The 26,132-nt window shown below is 43.9% G+C and overlaps 1 protein-coding gene across 4 annotated transcripts in view; it reads right to left on the minus strand.

Moving 5' to 3' along the window:
- Nucleotides 1-5,357: 5,357 nt before the first annotated feature.
- The window catches only part of OSBPL10 (oxysterol binding protein like 10), a 309,890-nt gene continuing 289,115 nt past the window's right edge, over nt 5,358-26,132 (minus strand). For all 4 annotated transcript variants that reach the window (XM_044252621.1, XM_044252620.1, XM_044252619.1 and 1 more), the window contains 4 exons: nt 20,222-20,408; nt 11,578-11,760; nt 9,021-9,174; nt 5,358-6,694 (listed from right to left, as the gene is read on the minus strand). In XM_044252621.1, the coding sequence (XP_044108556.1) occupies nt 6,650-6,694; nt 9,021-9,174; nt 11,578-11,760; nt 20,222-20,408 (569 nt within the window). In that variant the 3' untranslated portion in view covers nt 5,358-6,649. The remainder of the gene's footprint in view (nt 6,695-9,020; nt 9,175-11,577; nt 11,761-20,221; nt 20,409-26,132) is intronic.

Here is a 26,132-nt window from a genome sequence, read left to right on the forward strand (position 1 = left end):
ACATACTGAAAGTTCTATGTAGAGCTATTAGGCAAAAAAAAAAGTCGTCCAGATTGAAAAAGAAGTAGTAAAACTTCACAAAAGATGATTTTATATCTGGAAAATGCCAAAGATTCCACACAAAATTGTTGGTATAAATACAGCAAAATTGCAGGATACAAAGTTAACATATTAAAATCAGTTGTTTCTGTATTCTAACAATGAACAATCCATAAAAGAAATTAAGAAAACAATTCCATTTGCAATAGCATAAGAGTAAAATACTTAGCAATAAATTAAGGTAAGGCAAAAGTCTTGTATAGGCATACCTCAGAGATGCTACACTTTCAGTTCTAGACTGCCACAACAAAGCATATCTCACTAAAGCAAATCAAATGAACTTCCTGGTTTTTCAGTGCATATAAAAGTTACATTATACTATAGTCTATTAAGTGTGCAACAGTATAGTGTCTAAAAAGCAGGGTACACACCTAAACTAAAGAATACTTTTTGCTAGGGAAATGTTAATCATCTAAGCTTTCAGCAAGTCCTAGTGGTTTTTTTTGCTGGTGAAGATCTTGCCTTGATGCTGATATTGATGGCTGCTGACTAATCAGGTTGGCAGTTGCTGCAGATTAGAGTGACCATGGCCAATTTCTTAAAATAAGACAACAATCAAGTTTGCTGCATTGATTCTCTCATGAACATTATTCTTTGTAGCATATAATGCTATTTGATACCATTTTACCCACAGTAGAACACTTCAAAATTGCAGTCAATCCTCTCAAATCTTGCCACTGCTTTATCATCTAGGTTTATGATATTCTAAATCCTTTATTGTCATTCCAACAATTTTCACAGCATCTGCACCAGGTATAGGTTCCACCTCATGAAACCATAAGATTGTTTACTCATCTGTAAGAAGGAATTTTTCATCCATTAAGCTTTTTTCATGAAATTGCAGCAATCCAAATCACAAATTCAGGCTCCACTTCTATTTCTAGTTCTTTTGCTATTTCTACCACATCTGCAGTTACCTTCTACTGAAGTCTTGAACCCCTCAAAGTCATCCCATGAGGACTGGAATCAACTTTCAAACTCCCATGAGTGTTGATACTTGTGACCTCTTCCTATGAATTATGAATGTCCTTAATGGTGTCTAGAACAGTGAATTCTTTCAAGGTTGGCAATGTACTATGTCCAGATCCATCAAAGGATTAACTATCTATAGCAGTTGCAGACTTACAAAATGTAAATAATAAGACTTCAGAATTAAAATTAGTCTTTGATCCATGGGCTGCAGAATGGATGTTGTATGAGCAGACATAATAACAATGTTTTGTGTATTTCCATCAGAATTCTTGGGTAACCAGGTGTATTGTAAATGAGCAGTTAATATTTTGAAAGGAATCTTTTTTTCTGAGTAGTTCTCAACAGTGGGCTTAAAATATTTGGTAAACCGTGCTGTACTGACCTGATGTCATCTAGGCTTTTTTGTTCCATTGCTAGAGAATAAGTAGAGTAGATTTAGCATGATTCTTAAGGGCCCTAGAATTTTTAGAATAGTGAATGAGAATTGGCTTCAACTTAAATCACCATCTATATTAGCTCCTAACAAGAGTCTCAGTCTGTCCTTTGAAGCCCAGCATTGCCTTCTCCCCTCTAGCTATCAAAGTCCCAGGTGGCATCTTCCAATAGAAGTCTGTTTCATCTACATTACAAATCTGTTGTTTAGTGTAGCCACCTTCAATTTCTTAGTTCCAGTCTTCTGGGTAATTTGCTGCAGCTTCTACATCAGCATTTGCTGCTTCCCCTTGCACATTAATGTTATGGCTTCAATTTCTTTCCTTAAATCTCATGAACCACCCTTTGCTGGCTTCAGACTTTTATTCTGCAGCTTCCCTACCTCTCTCAGCCTTCCTAAAAGGAGAAGAGTTAGGGTCTTGCTCTGGATTAGGCTTTGGCTTAAGGGACAGTGTTGTGGCTGATTTGACCTTCTCTCCAGACTACTAAAACTTTCTCCATATCAGCAATAAGGCTGTTTTGTTTTCTTATCATTTGTGTTCATTGGAGTAACACTTCTAATTTCCTTAAAGAACATTTCCTTTGCATTCACAACTTGGCTAACTGGTGCAAGAAGCCTAGCTTTTGACCTCTCTTGGTTTTCAACATGCCTTCCTTGCTAAGAGTAATCATTTCTAGCTTCTGATTTAAAGTACAAGATGTGCATGACTCTTTCTTCCACTTCAACATTTAGAGGCCTGGGAGGTTATTAATTTCGATACTTTCTGTCTCACAATATGGAGGTCCAGGCATAGGAAGACCGGCGGGGTGTCACATGGTTGGTGTAGCAGTCAGAACATACACAACTTTTAACATTTATCCAATAAGCCTTACTGGGTGTAGTTCATGGCACACCCAGTTACAATAGTAAGATCAAAGATAAGTGATCACAGATCACCATAACAATTAAAATAATTAAAAAGATTAAAATACTGCAAAAATTACCAAAATGTGACACAGACATTAAAGTGAGCAAATGCTATTGGGAAAATGTTGCTGATAGCCCAACCTTAGGGAAGTCTGCCACAAACCTTCAACTATAAAAAAAAGCAGTATCTGCAAAGCACAATAAAGCAAAATACAATAAAATGAAAACTGAAAACCACAAAATATTTCTGAAAAAATAGATGAAATAAGTAAATGGGAAGATCACCTTTGTTTATGTATTAGAAGACAATATTGTTAAGATGTCAATACTGTACAAGGTAATCTACAGAGTCAGTGCAAAGCCTAACCTATCAAAATTCCAGTGATGTTTTTAACAAATCTAGAAAATTCCATCCTAAAATTCATATGAGATCTCAAGGGACCCCTAGTAACCAAAACAATCTTAAAAAAGAAAAAAGTTGAAAGTCTCTCACTTCATATTTTCAAAATTTTCAAAAAGCTATAGTAATCAAAACAGTGTGGTACTGGCATAAACAGATATAGACCAGTGTAAGAGAATGAAGGGCCCAGGAATAAGCCCTTGCATCTTGATCAAATGATTTTTGGTAAGGGTACCAATGCCATTCAATGGAGAAAGGAGAGTCTTCAAGAAATGGTCCTAGGAAAACAGGATATCCATATGCTAAATAATGAAGTTGAACCCTTACTTAATACAATATACAAAAATCAACTTAAAATGGATCAAGACCCTAAACACAAGAGCTTAAACTATAAAACTGTTAGAAGAAAACTTAGAGGAAAAGCTACATGGGAGCGCTTGGGTGTCTCAGTCAGTAAAGCCATCTTGCCTCCGGCTCAGGTCAACCCAGTGTCCAACTCCTGCTCAGCGGGGAGAGTCTGCTTCTCCTTCTCCCTTTACCCCTTCCGCAACTCTTGCTCTCTCAAATAAAATTTAAAAAAGAAAAGGAAGAAAGGAAGGGAAGGAGGGAAGGACAGAGAGGAAGGAAAGCTCCATAAAGTAAGATTTGTCAATGATTTCTTGGATGGGATTACAAGCTACAAAAGAAAAAGTAGATAAATTGGACTCCATGAAAATTACTTTTATATATCATGGACCCTTATCAACAAGGTAAAAAAATCAACCTACAGAATGGAAGAAGCATTATATATCTGACAAAATTATAAATCAGAAATTATATACCTAACAAAGACTATCCAGAATTTATAAAGAACTACAACTCAACACATAAAATCCAATTAGAAAAATGGGCAAATGACTGAAGACATTTCTCCAAGGAAGATAGAGAAATGGCCAATAAGCACAAGAGAAGATACTCAATATCACTATCATTAGAGAAATGCAAATCGGAACCCCAACCAAATGGCACATTACACCCTTTAAGACAAGTGTGGGGGAGGATGTGGAAAAATTCAAACCTTTATGCATTGCTGGTAGGACTACAAAATGATGGAGGCACTGTGGAAAGCAGTATGGCAGGTACTCCAAAGTTAAACATGGAATTTTCATGATACAGTACCTTTTTCTTCTGGATACGTATATCCCCAAAAGAACTGAAAGCAGGTATTACTCAGGCATGTTCACAGCAGCATTATTCACAATAGCCAAATGTTCGTGGTTAGGTAAAGAGATGAACAAAATATGGTATATATACATATGATGGAATAGGAATTCAGTCCTAAAAAGTTCTGATGAGCTTTGAACACATTATGCCAAGTAAAATAAGCCAGACACAAAAGGATATGGGCAGAATGATTCCATTATATGAGGCACTTATAGTAGCCAGTTAAAATAAAGTCCAATGGTAGTTGTTAAGGGTTGCAGAGATGGGGGGTAGGAAGGCAGAGTCTCCATTTAATGTGCAGGGAGCTGCATTTTGGGAAGATGAAAACTATGGACACAGATGGTTGTGCTGTTTACACAACACTGGGAATATATTTAATGCCAATGAACTGTATACTTAAAAATTGCTAAAATGGTAAATTCTATGTTACACACATTTTTGCCACAATGAAAGTATAAAACAAAATGTGAATTCAGCAAAAAAAGAGCAGGAAAGCAAACAAATAGAGTAATTCACAACACAGATTGACCTATAAGCAAAATGTTAGCTCAGATAGGCAAAACCAAGCATGCTCTTTATAAATACACATAGCATGTGTTGTAGTTAAAAAAAAGTTATTCCAAGAATCAGGACAGTGGTAGTGTTAACTCTATGATCAAGGAGGGGGATACAATTTTGTAGGGACACAAATGTGCCATTTAAGGTACTAGCAAACTTGGGTGTCTTCCCTTAAGCACTGAGTACATAAGTGTTTATTCTTGGAATTGTAATATATTTTATATAAATCTTCTGTATACATTTCACAATTTTTTAAAAAGGCAAATTGAACCCTCTCCCACCTAAAACAGAAAAGCAAGCAAACGTTGTCCATGTTTAATTTCCCAGATGGTTCACACTTTACCATAATGAAGACTGGAAAAATCTAAAACACTACAGTGATTATTTTGCAGTCTTCTCTTTGAAGATTTTCTCCCCTGAAATAGCATCTATTCTGTTTTCCTTCTCAGAAATAAAATGGTTCCACACACTTTATTCTCCCAGATGTTTTAAGACTATGAACCTGAACAGGCCTACTATATTAGGACTTTGGCCGGTAGTAACGTCTCACAAGCTAGAACATTCACTAGACAAGAGACAAATCTTCAAATGAACTTGTCAGAACATTTCCATAAATAATGTTTATCGAGTAGATTTTTTTTACTGCGTTTCAAACACTATTTTGATGTACATATGATTGCTTTTCACATCAAATTAGCAATATAACCAATAAAATCTGAGCTCATTCAGAACTACCAGTTCCAACTGAAATTTTGGATCCCTAAAAATAAAATACAGACACAGAGATAGGTATAGTACTTAATCGAAATATATTGTCTAATATCTACAAAGTGAACAATTGGTCTTAAGAAAGCAGACAAAAGGCACAAAAATCAGTTATTACTACAGAGAAGCATTCATGCTACTGGATTTTTATAAATATTCTGAGTGGCACAGTAAAAAATAAATTAAGCATTGAGCAAAAAATCAAATACTTCATTTTTTCCTTGCTTTATATTCTAGTCATGTCTTGACCTCATTTGTAAAGGCTGAGGACTGAAATTCAACTGAAACCATGGAACGCTTTTGCAGTCTTTATGTGTGTGTCATTTAATCACAGTGGTTTTCTTGCTGAGTTTGGGTCAAACAAGAGAGGCGCACTTAAAAAAAAAGAACCACCACCACAGACAGAAAATTCTTTTCTCTCTCCCCAAACTAAATACAAAATTGAGGCTGTGGTTGTGCAGTTTTTTATATGCATGCGTGTATTTAACTTCTAAAGCCCTTTTTCATCACAAAAGTAGTGAAGTCTTCATCTGACTTGTTTTCTAAAAGCAACAGCTTCTGAAAAATGTCTAATGCTTGGTGCAGAAGAAATTGTCAGAAAGATTCTGGGGCAAGGAGATGGGACGCTAATTCCAAGGTGAGCCTGCTTCTCCCAAAGACGCTCCCTCATGGAAGGCTCTGGCACAAACCCTTAAGGCTTCTTGCCCATTTGCCATTCAGCAGGAAATAGTTTCTCTTTCTTGAGTAAGGATAAAATGCTAAAAGGGAGGTGGGAATCACAAAAATAATTGTGAAGTGACAGCCACCTACACTTCCTCCAGGAATGAGCCACTTTCTACCATATGGACACCAACTGGGCCATATCAGTTCACCTCTGTTTTGACAGGACTTGACTACACAAGAATACTTTTGTGAGTGCAAAACATTTTTGGCAAAGTGAAAAATAGAAAACTTCAAACCTCATTGATAAAAAGGAGCTCGTAATTACCCACTTAAATCTTGGTAAGTGCAGTATTTACATGTGTAATAATACCCAGCAGATATGTGTATATAGTGCATGTGTGCGAACATACAGTGTACGGAGAACTCACACACAGACCGGTGCACACACACATGCCCCAAATGGCTCTTGAGTAAATTCAATCCTAGAGTGGTTTGGTAGTGCATTTTCACAGTATATCATTTCTCTCTCAGGTACCATTTCTTGAATGATATCAACAGGTCTTAGTGAATACCAGGAGAACCTTGATACTGCACCACTTTAATTCCTACAAAAACAGGGCTCTTTCTGAAAGATCTGCACCACCACCCCATCAGTGTGCCTTCCAAAGTGGATTGAAGTACACCCAGCCGTCGCCCTGCAAGAGAAGGAAGGAGACATTTTATGACAACCTCTCAGCTGGGCAGGTGGGGGAAGCAAAGCTATTTCCCCAGCCTCTGCTCGGTTAGAAATGGAGGACCAAGCAAAGCAGAGCTCAGTTAGCATCCATTCAGCACTGCCATTAATGCATGTGCGGGCGCCTTGTAGCTCCTAGCCCTGCCACGCTGGTGGTTGCTTTATAGAGACCATAAATCTTCACATCTTGGCATTTCAGGAGGAAACCCCACAAAATAGCATAAAGGGGGGCTTTGTTGGTTTGCATCACATAAGACTGGTTGGCCAGAAAAGCTCTTTGAAATAGTGGGGCAAGAGAAAAAAAGGGCCGGTCCATGAACGGACAGGAGAGAGAAGGCAAGGCCTGCCTCTGAGGAATTTGCCCACACCCGGGATTTGTAGCCCACCAGCCTGCAGGGGAGGGCCCAACGCCAGCTCTCTGCAGCAGGAGGCGGTCACAGATCCACACACAAGACATGATACCAAGTATCAGGAAAAGGGCAAGAATCAAAACGGTATATACAATCTGGGGCTTACCTCGAAGGAGATGTACCGAATGTTAACAATTCTGGTATTGGGATGACTTTTATTCTTTATATTGCCTCCTACTTTCTGTTATGAACATACTGGCTCTTATTAAACCCAGGAAGAACTGTGTGCGTGTTGGGGGGGGTTCTTTTGTTGTCCTCTCTGGGGTTTTTCTATGTCTAACTTTTCCCAGAAGCCAGTTAAACTAGTTGTCTCAGAGAGACCAGATCCACCTCACAAAAAGATCCTTGACTGATTTTGTAATGGGTAATTTTGTGTATTAACTTGATTGGCCATGGTGCCCAGATTCAACAGGATCTCTGGTCTGTGAGGCTGTTTCCAGTCATGATAATAAGTGCCCTGCCAAGCTGATTTCCCTCCCTAGACTGGGTGAACATGATCCAATCCAGGGCCTGAAAACAAAAAAAAAAAGGCAAAGAAGGGAGGACTTAATTTTTTTTTTTCCTGCCTCACTTCTTGAATTGGACAGCTCATCTCCTGCTTTGGGACTGGCATATCTACCACTGGCTCCTCTGGTTCTCAGGCCTTTGATCTCCAACTGAATTGCACCCCTGGCTTTCCCAGGGTCTACAGCTTGCAAACGGCAGATCCTGAGGCTTTCGAGCCTCCACAATCTCATGAGCCAAGTCCTCATAATAGATGTCTCTATATTCCCATATCCTGCTTCTGTTTGTGTTGTTTCTCTGGAGAAGCCTGACTAATACAGAGTCACCTCACCTAGGCAAGGCCTCCGGACACTGTTCTCACTCATGGCCTCCTAAGCAGTCTGCTCAAGCCGGCCTCCTGTCTGAACCAGAATCCAACCTTCAAGTCTCTGCTCCTGCCTGTGGGGAGAAGGGCAGCTCCTGTTCCTGACCAGAAGTCCACCTCAAAATCCCTAGCTCGCCCTGTTGCCTTCCTGCTACACAGCGGAACCCTTCCTTGGAGCTGAAGTCAGACACTAGCAGCATCTGGGCCAAAGAAAGCTGAGACATCCTTCCATCGGCTCTCTGCGTTTCAACTTGTTACAATTCCTGGCTACCATGTGAAGACCCGATTTCTCACCTGTGAAGAATGGGACAGTCTGGGATTGCCTGGTGGTTAAGTGGCCTCCACTCCCCTTAGGGACTCCTGGGTCTGCCCCAGTCCTCATGGGTCCTTGTCTCACTGACGCGCCCAGCTCCTGAGGGCCTGCATTGAAAACCGGGGCTCCCACACTTTCATTATTTCCAATTCTGTTCTCAGAAAGCTTCCCAACTGCTCCACAAACAACTTCAGAAGCGTAAGAAGCTCGGTGGGGCCGGTGGTATCCAGCCCACTTGCCTGGGGGTGGGCAGCCTGGTGACCAGTACTCTTTCAGTGTCACTTTCCTGGGGGACAGCAGGACTCAGGCTGGCCTTTCCTAGCAGGTCCATCCCTTCTGGACCATTCGAGGGCTTCACGGTTAACTTGTTACTAATAATAAAGTAGCAAGGACCATGTTTTTTGTTTTGTTTCTGTTTTTTAAAGAGGACAGCAGCCAGATCTCCACCCCATCCATTCCTCGCGCTCCCTGTCAGGCTGATGGGCTACTCTGATGATAGATGTCAGACGGGAAGTGTCAGGTGCTCAGTTCTGCCCCAGGACGGCCAGGCTCAAAGCTGGAACCAGAGCAGAACAGCCCCAAACCTCCCCAGGACCTCCCCTACCCCATCCTCATCCACCCAAATGGCTGCAATGGCAAGACAAACCCATCTGCCCCTCGCTTGGGACAAGTCCCCAAAGACAGGTGGCAGAGTTACCTCCTGGATAAAATACTTGGGCTGCCAGGGCGTGTGGAGGTTCTCCCGTTTCCGTTCCTCCACCCGCTGCTTCTCCTCCAGGCGCCGCTTCTGCTCGGTGGCAGCATCAATGTCCCCCAGCCGCAGGTATCTGGTCACCTCCTGCCAGAGGTTCCTGGGGATGCACGCAGAAGAGGAACTGGTCAGGCAAGGACAGCTGGCCTGACAAGGGCAGTTCCCAGAAAGAACTGAGGCGGGGAGGGCACTGGGGCAGGGGGAGCGCAGTCCAGGAGCCTCAAAGACCCCTAGAGCCAGGATGAGAATCCAGGGCCAACAGGTGCCCAAGTTTCCAGCCACCTCTATGTCCCGAGCAGCATGCCTCTCTCGGGGCTCTGAGGGTCTAGCAACTGAATCTAGTAACAGCAGTAGTAAGCAGTATTAATACTACCAGTATGACAACAACAATCACAGCAGACACACTGCGTATCATATACCTAACACTTTACATTCACATTAGCTCATGTCATCGTCACAACAACCCAGGGATATGGATGCTATATGACCATCCCCATTTTAAAGAGAAAGATAAGATCCACATAAAGGGACGGGCTCAAGGTCAGCAAGCTCATCAATACGAACCACAGCTGCTGATCCAAGGAGGACCCCGTTATTAAGAGTTGTAGAGTGGGGTGAGTGGGTGTCTGTGTTTATGAGGCAGGATCCATCAGGCGCCACATCCACATGGAAAATTACTTCTCTGCCTCAATCATTCATTCATCACAGAAGGCAGCCTAGACCAGCCTTCCCCCTCAGGAATGTCCAGGGACCATTCCTGATTCATATTCTGCTCTGGAGGAGGACAGGGACGGAGGATGCGCACACGTATCCCCTTTGTGCTTCCTTGTGTAAATGCATCAGGGCAATTTGGGATTTTTGCACAAAAGAAACTATAAGCATTCTCATCTGTGAGGACTCCCTCCCTGACTTTGGGGAAAAGATGCCTCTGCAGCCAGGAGTAAGCAGACATTCCAGAATTAGATCCATAATTCCCTACGGAGCGTGGGCGCGCTCCCACAGTAGAGAACCCTTGGCCTCGTCCACGAGAGGGTCTGGAATGGCAGGAAGCACAGAGTGTTGGCCTGATGAAGCCGAGAAAAGGCAGACTAGGTTGCCAGCCAAGTGGAGACAATGAGCAGCCCCTTCAGAGGGGAATCAGAATCAGCCAGGTGACAGGGGACGAGACCTGCACACCAGACCTGTTCTGAGCCCCACCGTACACAGCCCCAGGGAGAACAATGCTCTGGCTCCCATTCTACCGTGGGAGAAACTTCTGGAACTGGACTCTAAATCCAGGTCCAAGAGACCAAAACAAGGAAGTCAGGGCAGGAAAAGAGTGATGGGCGGGTGCTGGGTCCAGTCATAGCCTTTTCATCACGCACACCCTGCACATGTATCTAAGCTGAGGGAGAAGCTGAGCACAAGGACATCGACGGTGGGGGTGCTCACAAGGGCAGGACCTCCCATGATGGTCTCATCATAAGCGAGTGGTCCCAAATTTAGAGGGCAGAGAACTCTAAAAGATATTGGCAAACATTTTCTTCCAAGGGCCAGATAGCAAACACAGTAAGCTTTGCAGACCCTATGGTCTTGGTCACAAGGGCTTAAGTGCCATACAAAGGCATCCATAAATCAAATGTAAATTAACGATCAAAGCTGTGGTTCCCCAAAATTTTATAAAAATCAGCCATGGGCTAGATGTGGCCCATGGGCTGTAGTTTGCTAACCTCCTGGACTAAAAAATTTAAAAGGGCATATTCTAAGAAGATTCTGCTTCTGTCCCTGCAAAAACAACCCTTTAAATGGCTCCAGTAAAACAATACCATGGAGTAGATGTATTAATTGGGTGGATACTCCATAGTCTACTTTAACCATTTCCCTATTGTTGGGACAGGTAGGTGGTTTCATTATTATTTAGTTTTCTTTTGAGAAAAAATACCCAACTGTATATTTAAAACCTTTTCTGAATTTAAAAATTCCCTTCAGAAGAGATCCCCAAGGATGGGATACAAAACTAAAGTGAATTCATGAGTTAGAAGCTATAGACCCCACACAACTACACGGCACATGCTCTCACTATAAGCTTCTTTCCCTACAGAAACATCCAGAGTTGTCAGTTCGATCACATTCTTGCCACTACTGCATTTTTTTTTTAATCATGTCGCTAATCTAATGAGAACAAAACAGTATCTCATGGCTTCCAGGCACAGTTCTTAGATGACCAGCAACCCCTTATTTGACTCTGCAATCAAGCAACAGACCACCTGAGCTGACGAACTCTTTTAGGACGAGCATTAAAAGTCTACCATAGACCATCCTCAAACCCACCCCTACTTACAGAAGAACTAAGCTGAAAGCTACCAGGGATCTACTCCAAAGACACACGCAGTGAGAAATTCAAGTGACAAATCTATTCATGATGCATTTCTGTTAGCTGAGCACTCAGTGGCTTCTTCTCTGTCCCCTGGGTCAGAAGCTGAGAAGAGCCACGCCCAGAAGAAACACCCCACCAGGCTCCCACCTGGACTCCATGGGCCCCTGCTTCTCCAGAGGTCTGATCTTCTTAGGATACACTGGCAGTGTGGTTGTGTCGATGACCCTGGTCTCTCCGCTGTTGTAGGTGAACTCTAAGGTACCATTCCATTCCCCATGGGCTTTACAAACAATGGTGTTAGTTGGGTTGTGCTTCACTTCGGCTGTGACCCTGAATGAATGAATGAATGAATGAGTCAAATGAACACGTTTTGCGGGATTATCGAAACAGATAACCGTTTCAAAAGCCGTACTCACAAACAGAGATTCTTTTCCATGGGGTCACCGGGGGAGGGATTGTTTTTTGCCATTTACCTTAAAGCCTAGCTCTGAAAATGTGACCTAATATTCTTGATCAGAGACGGCAAGCATTGGTAGAACAACTGGTGAGATGTGAATGAAGTCTGCAACTTAGTTGATGGCAATGCAGCCATGTTAATTGCTTAATTTTGATACACACACAAAGGTGCTAAGCTCTTACTGGGGTGGAAATCGAGCAATTCAGTAGAAATGAAGTATACACTTCTCCCTAAAATAGCATTGAATACTGCTACATTTTACCCACCAAGAGGGCATGAGAATAGGCCAAACAGGACTGCGCACAATCAGCCCGAGACCCCGCGGAAAAAGGAGGGAAATGCTCACACTGGCAGGGTGCTAGTAGGGGGCCGGCAAAACTTTAACAACTGGCTCCCCAAAGGGCAAGACACCTGATCGGTAGCATCTGTTATTGTCGGGGGTGCCCCCACAGCTGATTGCAAGCTGCTGACAGGGTCTGACGAACGGCTCGTGCAAGCCAGAGTGCTTGGCTCCCAAACAGGCACTGTGGGCTGTCCCCTCCCCAGGTGACACTGGACATGTTGCATGAACACCATACAGAACAACACTTCCCTAGGAAAAGGGCCAAGATGGGAGCTTGCTTAGATGGTGACCTGTAACTACTAGAACAACTTAAGGCTGCCCTCAAACAGCAGGCTTTCCTTTCGATTTCTTAGGATCAGTCTTCCCCAGCTTCTAAAGTGTCCTGATTTCATAGATGATATGGGGTCCGGGATACATCATGGAAATCAACTTAACATGAAATGAGCTCTCAGTCAGTTAAGCATCTGCCTCTGGCTGACGTCATGGTCCCAGGGTCCTGGGATTGAGCCCCACACTGGGCTCCCTGCTCAGCAGGGAGTCTGTTCTCCCTCTTCCTCTGCCAATCCCCCTGCTTTTGCTCTCTATCAAATAAAAAAGCAATCTTTTTTTTTTTTAAGATTTTATTTATTTACTTGTCAGAGAGAGAGCGCACACAAGCAGGGGGAGCAGCAGGCAGAGCAGGCAGAGGAAGAAGCAGGCTTCCTGCCGAGCAGGGAGCCCCATCTGGGACTCAATCCCAGGACTCTGGGATCATGACCTGAGCTGAAGGCAGACGCCCAACCAAATGAGCCACCCAGTCATCCCAATAAATAAAAATATTTAAAAAAAAAAAAAAAAAAGAGCTCTCAGGCAGCATCTAAGCTCACAGATGGAATTGTTTCAGAGCAGAGAAACGGTCTGTGTCCCCAGAAGGGAAAGGTCATCTTAAAAAATGGAAGCAGCTTTCATTCTCAGGTGTGGGTCCCAGGACTCTATCACCAAAGGATTTCACTGGAAGTGCAGATGGGGGAGGGCTTTAAAAAACTACCATGTCAGGGGCGTGGGTGGGAAAAGGTGCCTCTTTTGAAAAAGATATGTTCCGGGGGAGGAGTCAAGATGGCGGAGGAGTACAGGCTGAGACGACATCAGGTCTCAGGTGTTCAGCGAGATAGCTTATCAAACCATTCCGAACACCTACAAATCCAACAGGAGCAGCAATTCTAGAAACAGAAAATCGACCACTTTCTGAAAGGTAGGACCAGTGGAGAAGTAAATCCAGAGCGACGGGAAGATAGACTGTGGGGAGGGGTCAGCTCCCGGCAAGTGGCAGAGCACTGGAGCACAAAATCCAGACTTTTAAAAGTCTGCTCCACTGAGGAACATCGCTCCAGAAGCAAAGCCAGGGTGAAGCCCACGTGGGGACAGTGTGGCTTCAGGTCCTGCGGGGTCAGAGAAGGATCAGGGGTGTCTGAGTATCACAGGGCTCATAGGTATTAGAGTGGGGAAGCCAACTACAGAGACAGAGCCAAGCAGTGAGCTCTCAGCTCAGGGTTACTTCAAACTGTGATCTGTGGCAAAGTCAGACCACTGCTCTTTGTGCAGGGACCCCACAAGATCCAGGGAGACCCCCTGGAAGAGTACAGGGATCTGCTGGGTTTGAAGACTCCAAACGGGGCTGTGTGCCAGAGACAGAAACGCTCAGTCACAGGTGGGTGAGCTCAGAGCATGGCCAGAGGCCAGGAAGACAGGAGTGATTGAGCGCTATTCTCTGAGGGCGCACTGGAGAGCGGGGCCCCGGGCTCTCGGCTCCTCCAGCCAGAGACCAGGAGGCCGCCATTTGTATTCCCGTCCTCCGGAACTCTACGGAAAGCGCTCAGGGAACAAAAGCTCCTGAAAGCAAAGCTGAGCGGATTACTCAGCCCAGCCCCTGGTAAGGGCGGTGCAATTCTGCCTGGGACAAAGACACTTGAGAATCACTATACCAGGCCCCTCCGCCAGAAGATTAGCAAGAACATCCAGCCAAGACCAAGCTCACTGACCAAGGAGAACAGCAGAATTCCAGAGGATGGGGAAAGCAAAGCATGGAATTCATGGCTTTCTCCCCATGATCCTTTAGTCTTACGAAGTTAATTAAATTTGTTTAATTTTTTTTCTTATTCTGACTTTTTTTAACTTTTACTCTTTCCTCTTTTAACATTTTTTAACTAGGTTATCTTAACAATACTTTTCTTTAAAAAAAATCTTTTTGAACTTTTATTATTGTAGTCATATTTTATCCTTCATTGTATCTAACTATCTTTTGTATACACATAGGGTTTTTTCTTCTAAAAAATTTTGGGATACAACTTCTTCTAATAGATCAAAATGTACCCTAAATCTAGCACACGGTTTGTTCCAGTCTCCAACCTGAGAAAATTCTCTCCACGTTCATTTTCCTTCATTTTCCAACCAACTTATCAACTCCTTTTTTAGAATTTTTTAAAAAGTTTTCATCTTTACAGTCATATTCTATCCCTTCATTGTGTTTACTTATTTTGGTGTGTGCGTGTGTGTGTGTGTATATATATATATATTTTTTTTTTCTTTCTTTAAAATTTTGGGAGGTAGTTTCTTCTAAGAGACCAAAATACTCCCAAAATCAAGTGGGTGGCTCTGTTCTAGTCACCAGTCTAATATATATATTTTTTCTTTTTCTTTCTTTTTAAAAAAATTTTTTAACTTCTTTTTACCCCCTTTCTTCTCCCCATGACTTGAGATCTCTTCTGATTTGGTTAACGCACATTTTTCAGGGGTCGTTACCGCCCTTTTAGTATTTTATTCTCTCATTCATATATTCTTCTCTGGATAAAATGACAAGGTGGAAAAACCCACTACAAAAAAAAGAACAGGAGGCAGTACCGAAGGCTAGGGGCTGAATCAATAAGGACACTGGTAATATGTCAGATCTAGAGTTCAGAATGACGATTCTCAAGGTGCTAGCTGAGTTCGAAAAAGGCATGGAAGAGAAACACTGTCTGGAGAAATAAAAGCCCTTTTTGGAGAAGTAAAAGAACTAAAATCTAACCAAGCTAAAATAAAAAAGCTATTAATGAGATACAATAAAAAATGGAGGCTTTTACTGCTAGGATAAATGAGGCAGAAGAGAGAATTAGTGATATAGAAGACCAAATGACAGAGGATAAAGAAGCTGAGCAAAAGAGAGACAAATAATTACTGGACCACGAGGGGAGAATTCGAGAGATAAGTGATACCGTATGATGATAGAATATTAGAATAATTGGGATCCCAGAAAAAGAAGAAAAAGAGGGGGGGCAGGGGTATATTGGAGTGGATTATTGTAGTATTGTAGATAATTTCCCTAATATGGCAAAGGGAACAAGCATCAAAGTCCAGGAGGCACTAAGTACCCTCCTCAAAATCAGTAAGAATATGTCATCTAATAGTAAAACTCACAAGTCTTAGTGACAAAGAGAAAATCCTGAAAGCAGTCTGGGACAAGAAGTCTGTAACATAAAATGGTAAAAATACTAGATTGGCAGCAGACTTATCCACAGAGACCCAGCAGGCCAGAAAGAACTGGCATGATATATTCAGAGCACTAAATGAGAAAAACATGCAGCCAAGAAAAGTATATCCAGTTAGTCTGTCATTGAACACAGAAGGAGAGATAAAAATCTTCCAGGACAAACAAAAACTAAAAGAGTTTGTAAACACCAAACCAGCTCTACAAGAAACATTGAAAGGGGTCCTCTAAGCAAAGAGAGAATCTAAAAGTAGTAGACCAGAAAGGAACAGAGACCATATACAGAAACAATCACCTTACAGGCAATACAACGTCACTAAATTCATACCTTTCAATAATTACCCTAAACGTAAATGGGCTCAATGCCCCAATCAAATGACACAGGGTATCAGAATGGATTAAAAAAAAATCAATATGCTGTCTACAAGAAACTTATTTTAGACCTGAAAACACCTCCAGATTTAAAGTGAGGGGTGGAAAACAATTTACCATGCTAATGGACATCAAAAGAAAGATGGGATGGTGATCCTTTTATCAGATCGATTAGATTTTAAGCCAAACACTATAACAAGAGATGAGGAAGGACACTATATCATATTCAAAGGGTCTGTCCAACAAGAAGATCTAACAATTTTAGATATCTATACCCTTAACATGGGAGCAGCCAACTACATAAACCAATTAATAACAAAATCAAAGAAACACATCGACAAGAATACAATAATAGTAGGGGACTTCAACACCCCCCTCACTGAAATTGACAGATCATCCAAGCAAAAGATCAACAAGGAAATAAAGGCCTTAAATGACACACTGGACCAGATGGACATCACAGATATATTCAGAACATTCCATCCAAAGCAACAGAATACACAGTCTTCTCTAGTGCACATGGAACATTCTCCAGAATAGATCACATCCTGGGTCACAAAACAGGTTTCAACTGGTACCAAAAGACTGGGGTCATTCCCTGGATATTATCAGACCACAGTGCTTTGAAACTAGAACTCAATCACAAGAGTAAAGTTGGAAAGGACCCAAATACATGGAGGCTAAATAGCATCCTACTAAAGAATGAAAGGGTCAACCAGGAAATTAAAGAATTAAAAAAAATTCATGGAAACAAATGATAATGAAAACACAATGGTTCAAAATCTGTGGGACACAGCAAAGGCAGGCCTGAGAGGAAAATATATAGCGGTACAAGCCTTTCTCAAGAAACAAGAAAGGTCTCAAATACACAACCTAACCCTACACCTAAAGGAGCTGGAGAAAGAACAACAAAGAAAGCCTAAACCCAACAGGAGAAGAGAAATAATAAAGATCAGAACAGAAATCAATGAAATAGAAACCAAAAAAACAATAGAACAGATCAACAAAACTAGGAGCTGGTTCTTTGAAAGAATTAATAAGATTGATAAACCCCCCAGACTTTATCAAAAAGAAAAGAGAAAGGACCCAAATAAATAAAATCATGAATGAAAGAGGAGAGATCACAACCAATACCAAAGAAATACAAACAATTATAAGAACATATTATGAGCAACTATATGCCAGCAGATCTGACAATCTGGAAGAAATGGATGCATTCCTAGAGACATATAAACTACCAAAACTGAACCAGGAAGAAACAGAAAACCTGAACAGACCCATAACCAGTAAGGAGATTGATGAATTCATCAAAAATCTCCCAACAAACAAGAGCCCTGGGCCAGAAGGTTTCCCAGGGGAATTCCACCAAGCCTTTAAAGAAGAATTAGTTACTATTCTCCTAAAACTGTTCCGAAAATGGAAATGGAAGGAAAACTTCCAAACTCATTTTATGAGGCCAGCATTACCTCAAACCAGACAAAACCAGACAAAGACCCCATCAAAAAAGAGAGTTACAGACCAATATCCTTCATGAACACAGATGCTTAAGTTCTCACCAAGATACTAGCCAACAGGATCCAACAATATATTAAAAGGATTATTCACCACGACCAAGTGGGATTTATTCCTACTACAAGGTTGGTCCAACATCCACAAATCAATCAATGTGATATAATACATTAATAAAAGAAAGAACAAGAATCATATGACACTCTTAATAGATGCTAAAAAAGCATTTGACAAAGTACCAGCATCCTTTCTTGATCAAAACTCTTCAAAGTGTAAGGATAAAGGATACATACCTCAATATCATCAAAGCCAACTGTGAAAAAGCCACCGTGAATATCATTCTCAATAGGGAAAACCTGAGAGCTTTTCCACTAAGGTCAGGAACCCAGCAGGGATGTCCATTATCACCACTGCTATTCAACATATACTAGAACTCCTAGCCTCAGCAATCAGACGACATTTAATCAGAAATTAAAGGCATCCAAATTGGCAAGGAAGAAGTCAAACTATCACTCTTTGCAGATGATATGATACTTTATGTGGCAAACCCAAAGACTCCACTCCAAAACTGCTAGAACTCATACAGAAATTCAGTAAAGTGTCAGAATATAAAATCAATGCACAGAAATCAATTGCATTTCTATACAGCAACAAGACAGAAGAAAGATAAATTAAGGAGTTGATCTCAGTTACAATTACAACCAAAACCATAAGATACCTAGGAATAAACCGAACCAAAGAGGCAAAGAATCTGCACTCAGAAAACGATAAAGTACTCATGAAAGAAATTGAGGAAGACACAAGGAAATAAAAAAATGTTCCATGCTCATGGGTTGGAAGAACAAATATTGTAAAAATGTCTACACTACCTAAAGCAATCTACACGTTTAATGCAATCCCTATCAAAATACCATCCATTTTCCCCTAAAGAAATGGAACAAATATCCTAAAATTTATATGGAACCAGAAAAGACCTCAAATACCCAGAGGAATGTTGAAAAAGAAAGCCAGAGTTGGTGGCATCACAATTCCAGACTTCAAGCTCTATTACAAAGCTGTCATCATCAAGACAGTATGGTACTAGCACAAAAACAGACATATAGATCAGTGGAACAGAATAGAGAGCCCAGAAATAGACCCTCAACTCTATGGTCAACTAATCTTCGGCAAAGCAGGAAAGAATATTCAGTGGAAAAAAGAGTGTCTTCAACAAATGGTGTTGGGAAAATTGGACAGGCACATGGAGAAAAATGAAACTGGACCACTTCCTTACACCATACACAAAAATAGACTCCAAATGGATGAAAGACCTCAATGTGAGAAAGGAATCCATCAAAATCCTTGAGCAGAACACAGGCAGCAACCTCTTCAACCTCAGCCACAGCAACTTCTTCCTAGAAACATCGCAAAAAGCAGGGGAAGCAAGGGCAAAAATGAACTATTGGGACTTCATCAAGATAAAAGCTTTTGTACAGCAAAGCAAACAGTCAACAAAACCAAAAGAAAACTGACAGAATGGGAGAAGATATTTGCAAATGACATATCAGATAAAGGGCTAGTATCCAAAATCTATAAAGAACTTATCAAACTCAACACCCAAAGAACAAATAATCCAATCAAGAAATGGGCAGAGGACATGAACAGACATATCTGCAAAGAAGATACCCAGATGGCCAACAGACACTGAAAAAGTGCTCCATATCACCTGGCATCAGGGAAATACAAATCAAAACCACAATGAGATATCACCTCAACACCAGTCAGAATGGCTAAAATTAACAAGTCAGGAAACGACAGATGCTGGCAAGGATGTGGAGAAAGGGGAACCCTCCTACACTGTTGGTGGGAATGCAAGCTGGGGCAGCCACTCTGGAAAACAGCATGGAGGTTCCTCAAAAAGTTGAAAATAGAGCTACCCTACAACCCACAATCGCACTACTAGGTATTTACCCTAAAGATACAAATATAGTGATCCAAAGGGGCACGTGCACCCGAATGTTTATACCAGCAATGTACACAATAGCCAAACTATGGAAAGAACCTAGATGTCCATCAACAGACGAATGGATAAAGAAGAAGTGGTATATATATATACAAATGAATACTATGCAGCCATCAAAAGAAATGAAATCTTGCCATTTGCGATGACGTGGATGGAACTAGAGGGTATTATGCTGAGTGAAATAAATCAATCAGAGAAAGACAATTATCATATGTTCTCCCTGATATGAGGAAGTTGAGAGGCAAAGTTGGAGGTTTGGTGGGTAGGAAAGGAAAAAATGAATAAGAGACTCTTAATCTCACAAAACAAACTGAGGGTTGCCGGGGAGAAGGGGGGAGGGAGAGGGTGGCTGGGTTATGGACATTGGGGAAGGTATGTGCTATGGTGAGTGCTGTGAAGTGTGTAAACCTGGCGATTCACAGACCTGTACCCCTGGGCCTAATGATACATATGTTTGTAAAAAATAAAAAATTAAAAAAAAAAAAAAGGTGTGTTCACTCTATCTTGATTGCCAACTCCTCTCATGGTTGGAATACAAGCTCCCTCTGGAGGAGAGAAAACCAGGGTATCATGTGAAGGCACACAGCCTCCGGGGCGGCATTTTACCTGTGGACTTTCCCTCCATAAAAAGGCTTCGTGTGGAATATGACTGTCGCCGAGTACCCCGTCTTGGCACAGCTGATGCTCACTTTGCCTCCGAGCTCCACCCAGGGGATGGTGAGAATGGACCGCGCGTAGGCACTGGGCAGGGTGAACACGTACTCCTCCCCATGTTCCAGGAGCCTCAGCACACCTCCAGGGAGAGAGGAGGAGAGAGTCAGGCACACAAGACAAGGGCAGCTGGGGATCAAAATACATGAAGATGACAAACCAAACACCTCCCACCTCTGCAAAGGTGAGCCGCTCACCGACTGCGTATGTATTTATCCCCTGCCCTCCTGTGTGCCAGACACCGCTGCGAATACAATAGTGAACAGACCCACTTGCTTCCTTCAAGCAGAAAAGGAAGGTTGACATTAATCACCGACTCTGATGAAAGGAGGGAGAAGGGCCCAGTGCCATGGAGGCCTCCAGGGAACAGAATTCTCCCTAAGGAAGGGCCGTTTGGATCGGGTAAGAGTTGAGAAGGTAAAGAGATGAGAGAAATAGTCCAGGCAGAGGGAAGAGAAAGTGCAAAGGGCCTATGGTGGGAAGGAGACTGGTGAGCCAGGAAGGGCTGAGGGAAGGGCCCACGTGCAAAAGGGAGGGAGTAGGTGTAGGTGTGCAGGCTGGCCAATTCAGCAGGGCCCAGATCTTCTTTTAACCTTTGCAATAGCATGTAAAGAACTTCTGCCTTTTTCTGAAAGCAGCACAGACTTTCACAGTTCTCATGAAGCTAGAGAACTCAGACTGGACCCTGCTATCAGCAGCCGGGCGCGGGCACTATCCACATGAGCTCCCCACCTGTGGGTCAGGGGGTTTCCAACCTAGGGTCTAAGCGTCAGGTGTGGAGAGGTCTTAGTCCTCTGGGACAATGAAAAAGTGCGTGGGTTTATCTACTTTCTATGGAAAGGGGCCATGGTTTCACCAAGCTCTCAAAAGCTGACACGAAAGCCTTGATTTAAATATACAAACTCCCAGGGCTGGGGGTCTAGTTGTTTACTGTTGTGTAGTTTATGTGCTGCACAACGTGCCCTCAAGGGCTGAAGTCCAGCCCTCACTCTGGCCCACCAGGCTGGGCACCCATACTCGAGGGGCAGCATTTCACTGCACCCTGAGGCCCATATAGGCCAGCAGAGGCCCCCGAACCAGGCTATGAGTTGACATGTGTTCCATGTAAGGAACCTTCTCAGCCTCCCACTCCAGCCCTGGGGCTCAGGGACCTGCATGTGGCCTGGCTCTCTGTCCCAGCTCATTCCCAGCCTGGCCATCTGCAGGTGCACTGTGCGTCCCAGGAAAAAATGTGCTGCCCTTCCGCCCACGCTGGTGGCATCCCCCCTCCCCAGATCCCGGGGTCAGTGGTGCCCGTGTGAGGTGGCACTTTCTGGCTGCCTGGCATCCCTGGGGGGCTTCCCCATTATGTCCCTTAAGTTTCGCAATGACCCCACTTGGCAGTACTTTTCATTTTTAAGTAAGGATGAGGAAGCTGAAACACAGTTTAAGTAGTTTGGCTGGGCAGTGCTTCCCTCTGAAGCGAGACAAGCATCAGCATGAACTAGAGCTAGAATGTCCCCAGGAGAGACAGTGCATTTCTCTGATGTACTGATGAGTACTGATGAGCTTGCCTGGGGTGCTGAGGACAGATGGGACTGAATCGTACAGTGGAGTCCTGAGTGTTAAGTCGCCGACGTCACACTTGAAGGAGCGTACAACTGTAATTTAATTTACCCTTGACCATCCCCTTACTCGTCGATGGGCTACTGTCTGCAGATAGCCGACAAGGCCGGTCTGAAACCAGCAGAAACCCTCCCTGTTAACTCCAGGAAAGTCAGTTCCGCCGAGCCACAGAAACAGGGAGGGGGCCTGCTGTTCTGGGCTGACACACTCGCGTGCGCACGCGCGTGTACATGTGCGTGAAGGGAGGCTTAAGCAGGTGGGGCACATGCAGCAGCTGAGGTTGTGGGTCACTCACAATCACGTGGGCAGGACTGGAGGACAGATATCGTGGCAGCATTTAAATCTCAATCTATCTCTCTCTCCTTCCTTCCCCCCGCCCCCCGCCAGGAGTATAACTGAATATATGTAACATAAACGCTATTTGTGCATTTATGTTATGCCAAATATGCTGACCAACAGAGCAGCCCTCCTCCCCACTTCTCCACCTTGCCTTAGTTCTTGTAACTGAATTAACCCAGCTCTGGGAAAGTCAAGCCCCCAGGCCAGCAAATGCTCTCCCACGTACCTCCTCCCTCCTCCCAGGGGCAGCCAGTAGACTCCCCAGATGCCCTGGAGGCCTTGCCCTGTGCGCCCACAGAGAGGGACAATGTGTCTGGCAAGAGAATTGCCCTTTGTTGGCTCTGTTCTTACAGTTTCTGAGCAGGACCCTTGGAGGAGAACAGTCGGGGCTGACACACTTTTTGTTTCAAAGCACACATTGTGTCCGACTTCCTTGTGTTCAGTTGCTGGAGGAGATGGCCCAGAGCAGGTGGAAAATCACAGCTAAGACCAGACAATAGGTAGGACACCAATAGGCAGGGAAAATCAGAAGGAAAAGCTGAGGAGAGAGAGAGACCACCACAGACCTTCCTCCCTGGCCCAGTTCTACCCACAAGCTTCCAGGTTGCCTGGGGCCAGCCACATTTGCAGGGTCTCTGGGTCTGTGGTAGCTGGGAGGGTACCCCTGGGTCCCCGCAGAGGAGGCTGTCCATCCCCAGCGGGCCTGCCTCCGAGGTCCTGGAGAAGAGGCTTCCCTGGCACTGTCCATCCCCAGGCTCCGTGCTAACTAGCAGTAGAAGCCTTCCCAGGTGGCCAATGTGTCCTCAAGGGCACCACCTCAGCTCTGACGGCTATAGCATCCCTGGGTGGTCAGCCCTTCCAGGCCTCAGCTGGAAGTGCCCTGGGGGCTTGCACCCTGCCACCCAGCCCGCCAGCAGCCTCTTCTCAGGCCAGGGCCACACATCCTGGGCTCCACGTGCCACACCTTCCTGGCCTCATTTGCCAACATCAACTTGGTGACATAGGGTTCTACAGCTGATACTTTCTTTACAACATATTCACATGGATCCTAGGCCCCAAGTGTTCCTAAAGGGCTAGATGAGATGGAGATCTCTCTGGGGCTGGCGACTGGCAGGGCGGGGGAAGGGGGTCCTTCCAAGCCCTCAGTCACTCACCAGCCTGTGTCTCAGTTTCCTCATCCGTGACACAGGGATGATGGCATCCATACCTCACAGGGCTGTGGTGAAGAGAAGAGGGTGATTCTAGAACTCAGTTAAAAGCCTCCACCTGGAACACAGCTAGAATCCTGGAGGTTTTTTGTTGTTGTTGTTTTAAAGGTTTTATTTATTTATTTGACAGAGATCACAAGTAGGTAGAGTGGCAGGCAGAGAAAGAGGAAGGGAAGCAGGCTCCCTGATGAGCAGAGAACCCGATGCGGGGCTGGATCCCAGGACCCTGGGATCATGACCCCAGCGGAAGGCCGAGGCTTTAACCCACTGAGCCACCCAGGCGCCCCTAGAATCCTGGAGGTTTTCTATGCTAACTACTCCTCCCTCTCTGGGGCGGCTCTCTTGGTGGTGAACCCTGAGCTGGGGTATTTCCATTTGGGACTAAAGAGCGAATCACAAAGTGGCAGCGGGTCAGACACATGATGGGTGAAGAGAGAGGTGGGAGGTGTCCTCTTCCCACTCAGCTCTAGAAAAATGTCTTGCAGGGGCACCTGGGTGGTTGGGTCAGTTAAGCATCTGACTCGTGATCTCAGAGTCCTGCGTTCAGCCTGTGCCAGCCTCCACCCTGGGTGTGGAGCCTACTTAAAAAAAAAAAAAGAAAAAGAAAATGGAAGAAAGAAAAAGAAAAAAAAAAAAGAAAAATCTCTTGCAAACCTGAAGTCCACAGACATCAGGGAGCCTCAACGTTGAGCTGATAGGAAAGCACTGGGGAGACCACACTCCTTTGGCTTTTCTCTAAAAATCCACAAATGTGTGCTTTCTCATTAATCACCTGCAATTATGCCTTCTCAGTCCTAACTCCTCTTCCAGGGCTGCATTAAAAAAACAAAAAAACACACAAAAAAAAAACCAAAAACAAAAACAAACAAAAAAAACCTGTCCCTAATATGAATAAAAGACCATATTAAAACCAGACTTACAGATGGGCTCACAAATGAAAGTCCCTTTCTAATTAGCCTAAGAGCTGAGAGAAGCCAAAAAAATGCCAAATAATCAATACTTCTACATCACGGTTAGTTTTCAAGCTGCAAGATTTCCATTTTAAATTCCACAGACTGATTCACCAATCAACATTAAGGCAACACATTAAGATTTCCAAACTGATACATTTGAAATAATTTCACACCTGCTCTTATTCTGAGGAACCCCAACTTTTCCAATAGGACAGGGTCCCTGGGAAGCACCGAGTGGCAGGAAGGAGCTCGGGCCGGGTCTGCAGGCCTGGCAACATCGGCGCTCCCAATCACCAGGCCCATGTGGCATTCTCTTGCTAGAATGAGCTAGAACTAATTGCCTCTCCCCACAGACCCAATTAAGCTGTGCCACTTCCTGGGCTCTGGCCCCGGAGTTTTGTGGGGAGAAGGTTGTAAGTGCAGCTGAATATGCCTTGCTTCCCTGGGGGGAAAGCTGCGGGGTGTGGGGGCGCCGCAGAACAGTGTGTTGTCAATTAGGGGTCTGAGTGCCAGGGTGGAGGGTCCTGGGAGGGGGTCCCCCAACGAAGCACTGCATAATGGCATTTTGTCCTTGCCAAATATGGCACAGCCTAAAGGCAGTACTTTAAAAGATTAGCCCACGTATTTGCATATAAAAACTTACTTCCCCGTGGACCCATCCTAAGATCTAATTTTTAAGAAAGAGGGGGTGGAAAAAAACCTTACTTCAGACCCAATCAACAAATGCATGGAATGTGCTAGATCAGTACAAGGAATTAGTGAGCGGGGAAAGAAAATCTGGCTTCCCATTCCCCCAACGGACCTCTGAATACAGGAACCAGAACCTTTTGCTCCAAAATTTGGGGACACTTAAAAGTATTTTCTGGGGGGATGGGGAGGGCACCCGGGTGGCTCAGTTGGTTAAACGTCTGCCTTCAGCTCAGGTCATGATCCCAGGGTTCTGGGAGGGAGCCCCACATCAGGCTCTCTGCTCAGCGGGAAGCCTGCTTCTTCCTCTCTGTGTTTTCTCTCTCTCTCAAATAAATAAAATCTTTTTTTTTTCTAAAGGTATTTGCGAGGACACCAGGAATTAAGAACACAGAAGAAAGAGTATGAGGACATAAGAAGGATGACCACATGCAAACCAAGGAAGAAGAAACCAAACCTGCTGACACCTTGATCTTGGAATTCTAGCTTCCAGAACTGTGAGAAAATAAATTTCAGTTGTTTAAGCCAAAAAAAAAAAAGTATTTGCTAGGAAAAGATAAGGATCCTGCGTGTTACAGAGTGCACATTTAATTAATATGAATGGGGATGTAGCTTCTGGAAGGAATTGGGAAATTTAAGGCCTCATAAGAATGAGCCAGGGGTAGGTCCCCTGACCCCTCCCAGGTCCATCCACATCAGGAGTGCACTGGGTGGCCAGAAAGGGCTATGTCCATGGAGGACCCTTCCAGAGTGTCTCTCAAGAATTTTCTTCCCTGATTCACCTCTGCTGAGAAGTTGAGTAGAATTCTCAAACAAGTAGAATTGGGAGCAACAGATTCTAATTCTACTTGAGGGATGGCTCCAGTGAGGGTCTCAGGAGAGGGTGTTAGCTGATCTCCCTCCCACTGCATTAAGAGCTTTGCCCAGCGTGCCCAGGGCTGTGCCAAGTGAATCCAAGGCCCCAGGCCCCATCTGCCGCCTGTTGGAAACAGGGGAGCAAACACCCTGAGACAT

Source organism: Neovison vison, chromosome 6 (genome assembly GCF_020171115.1).
Source record: "Neovison vison isolate M4711 chromosome 6, ASM_NN_V1, whole genome shotgun sequence".
Lineage (NCBI taxonomy): Eukaryota > Metazoa > Chordata > Mammalia > Carnivora > Mustelidae > Neogale > Neogale vison.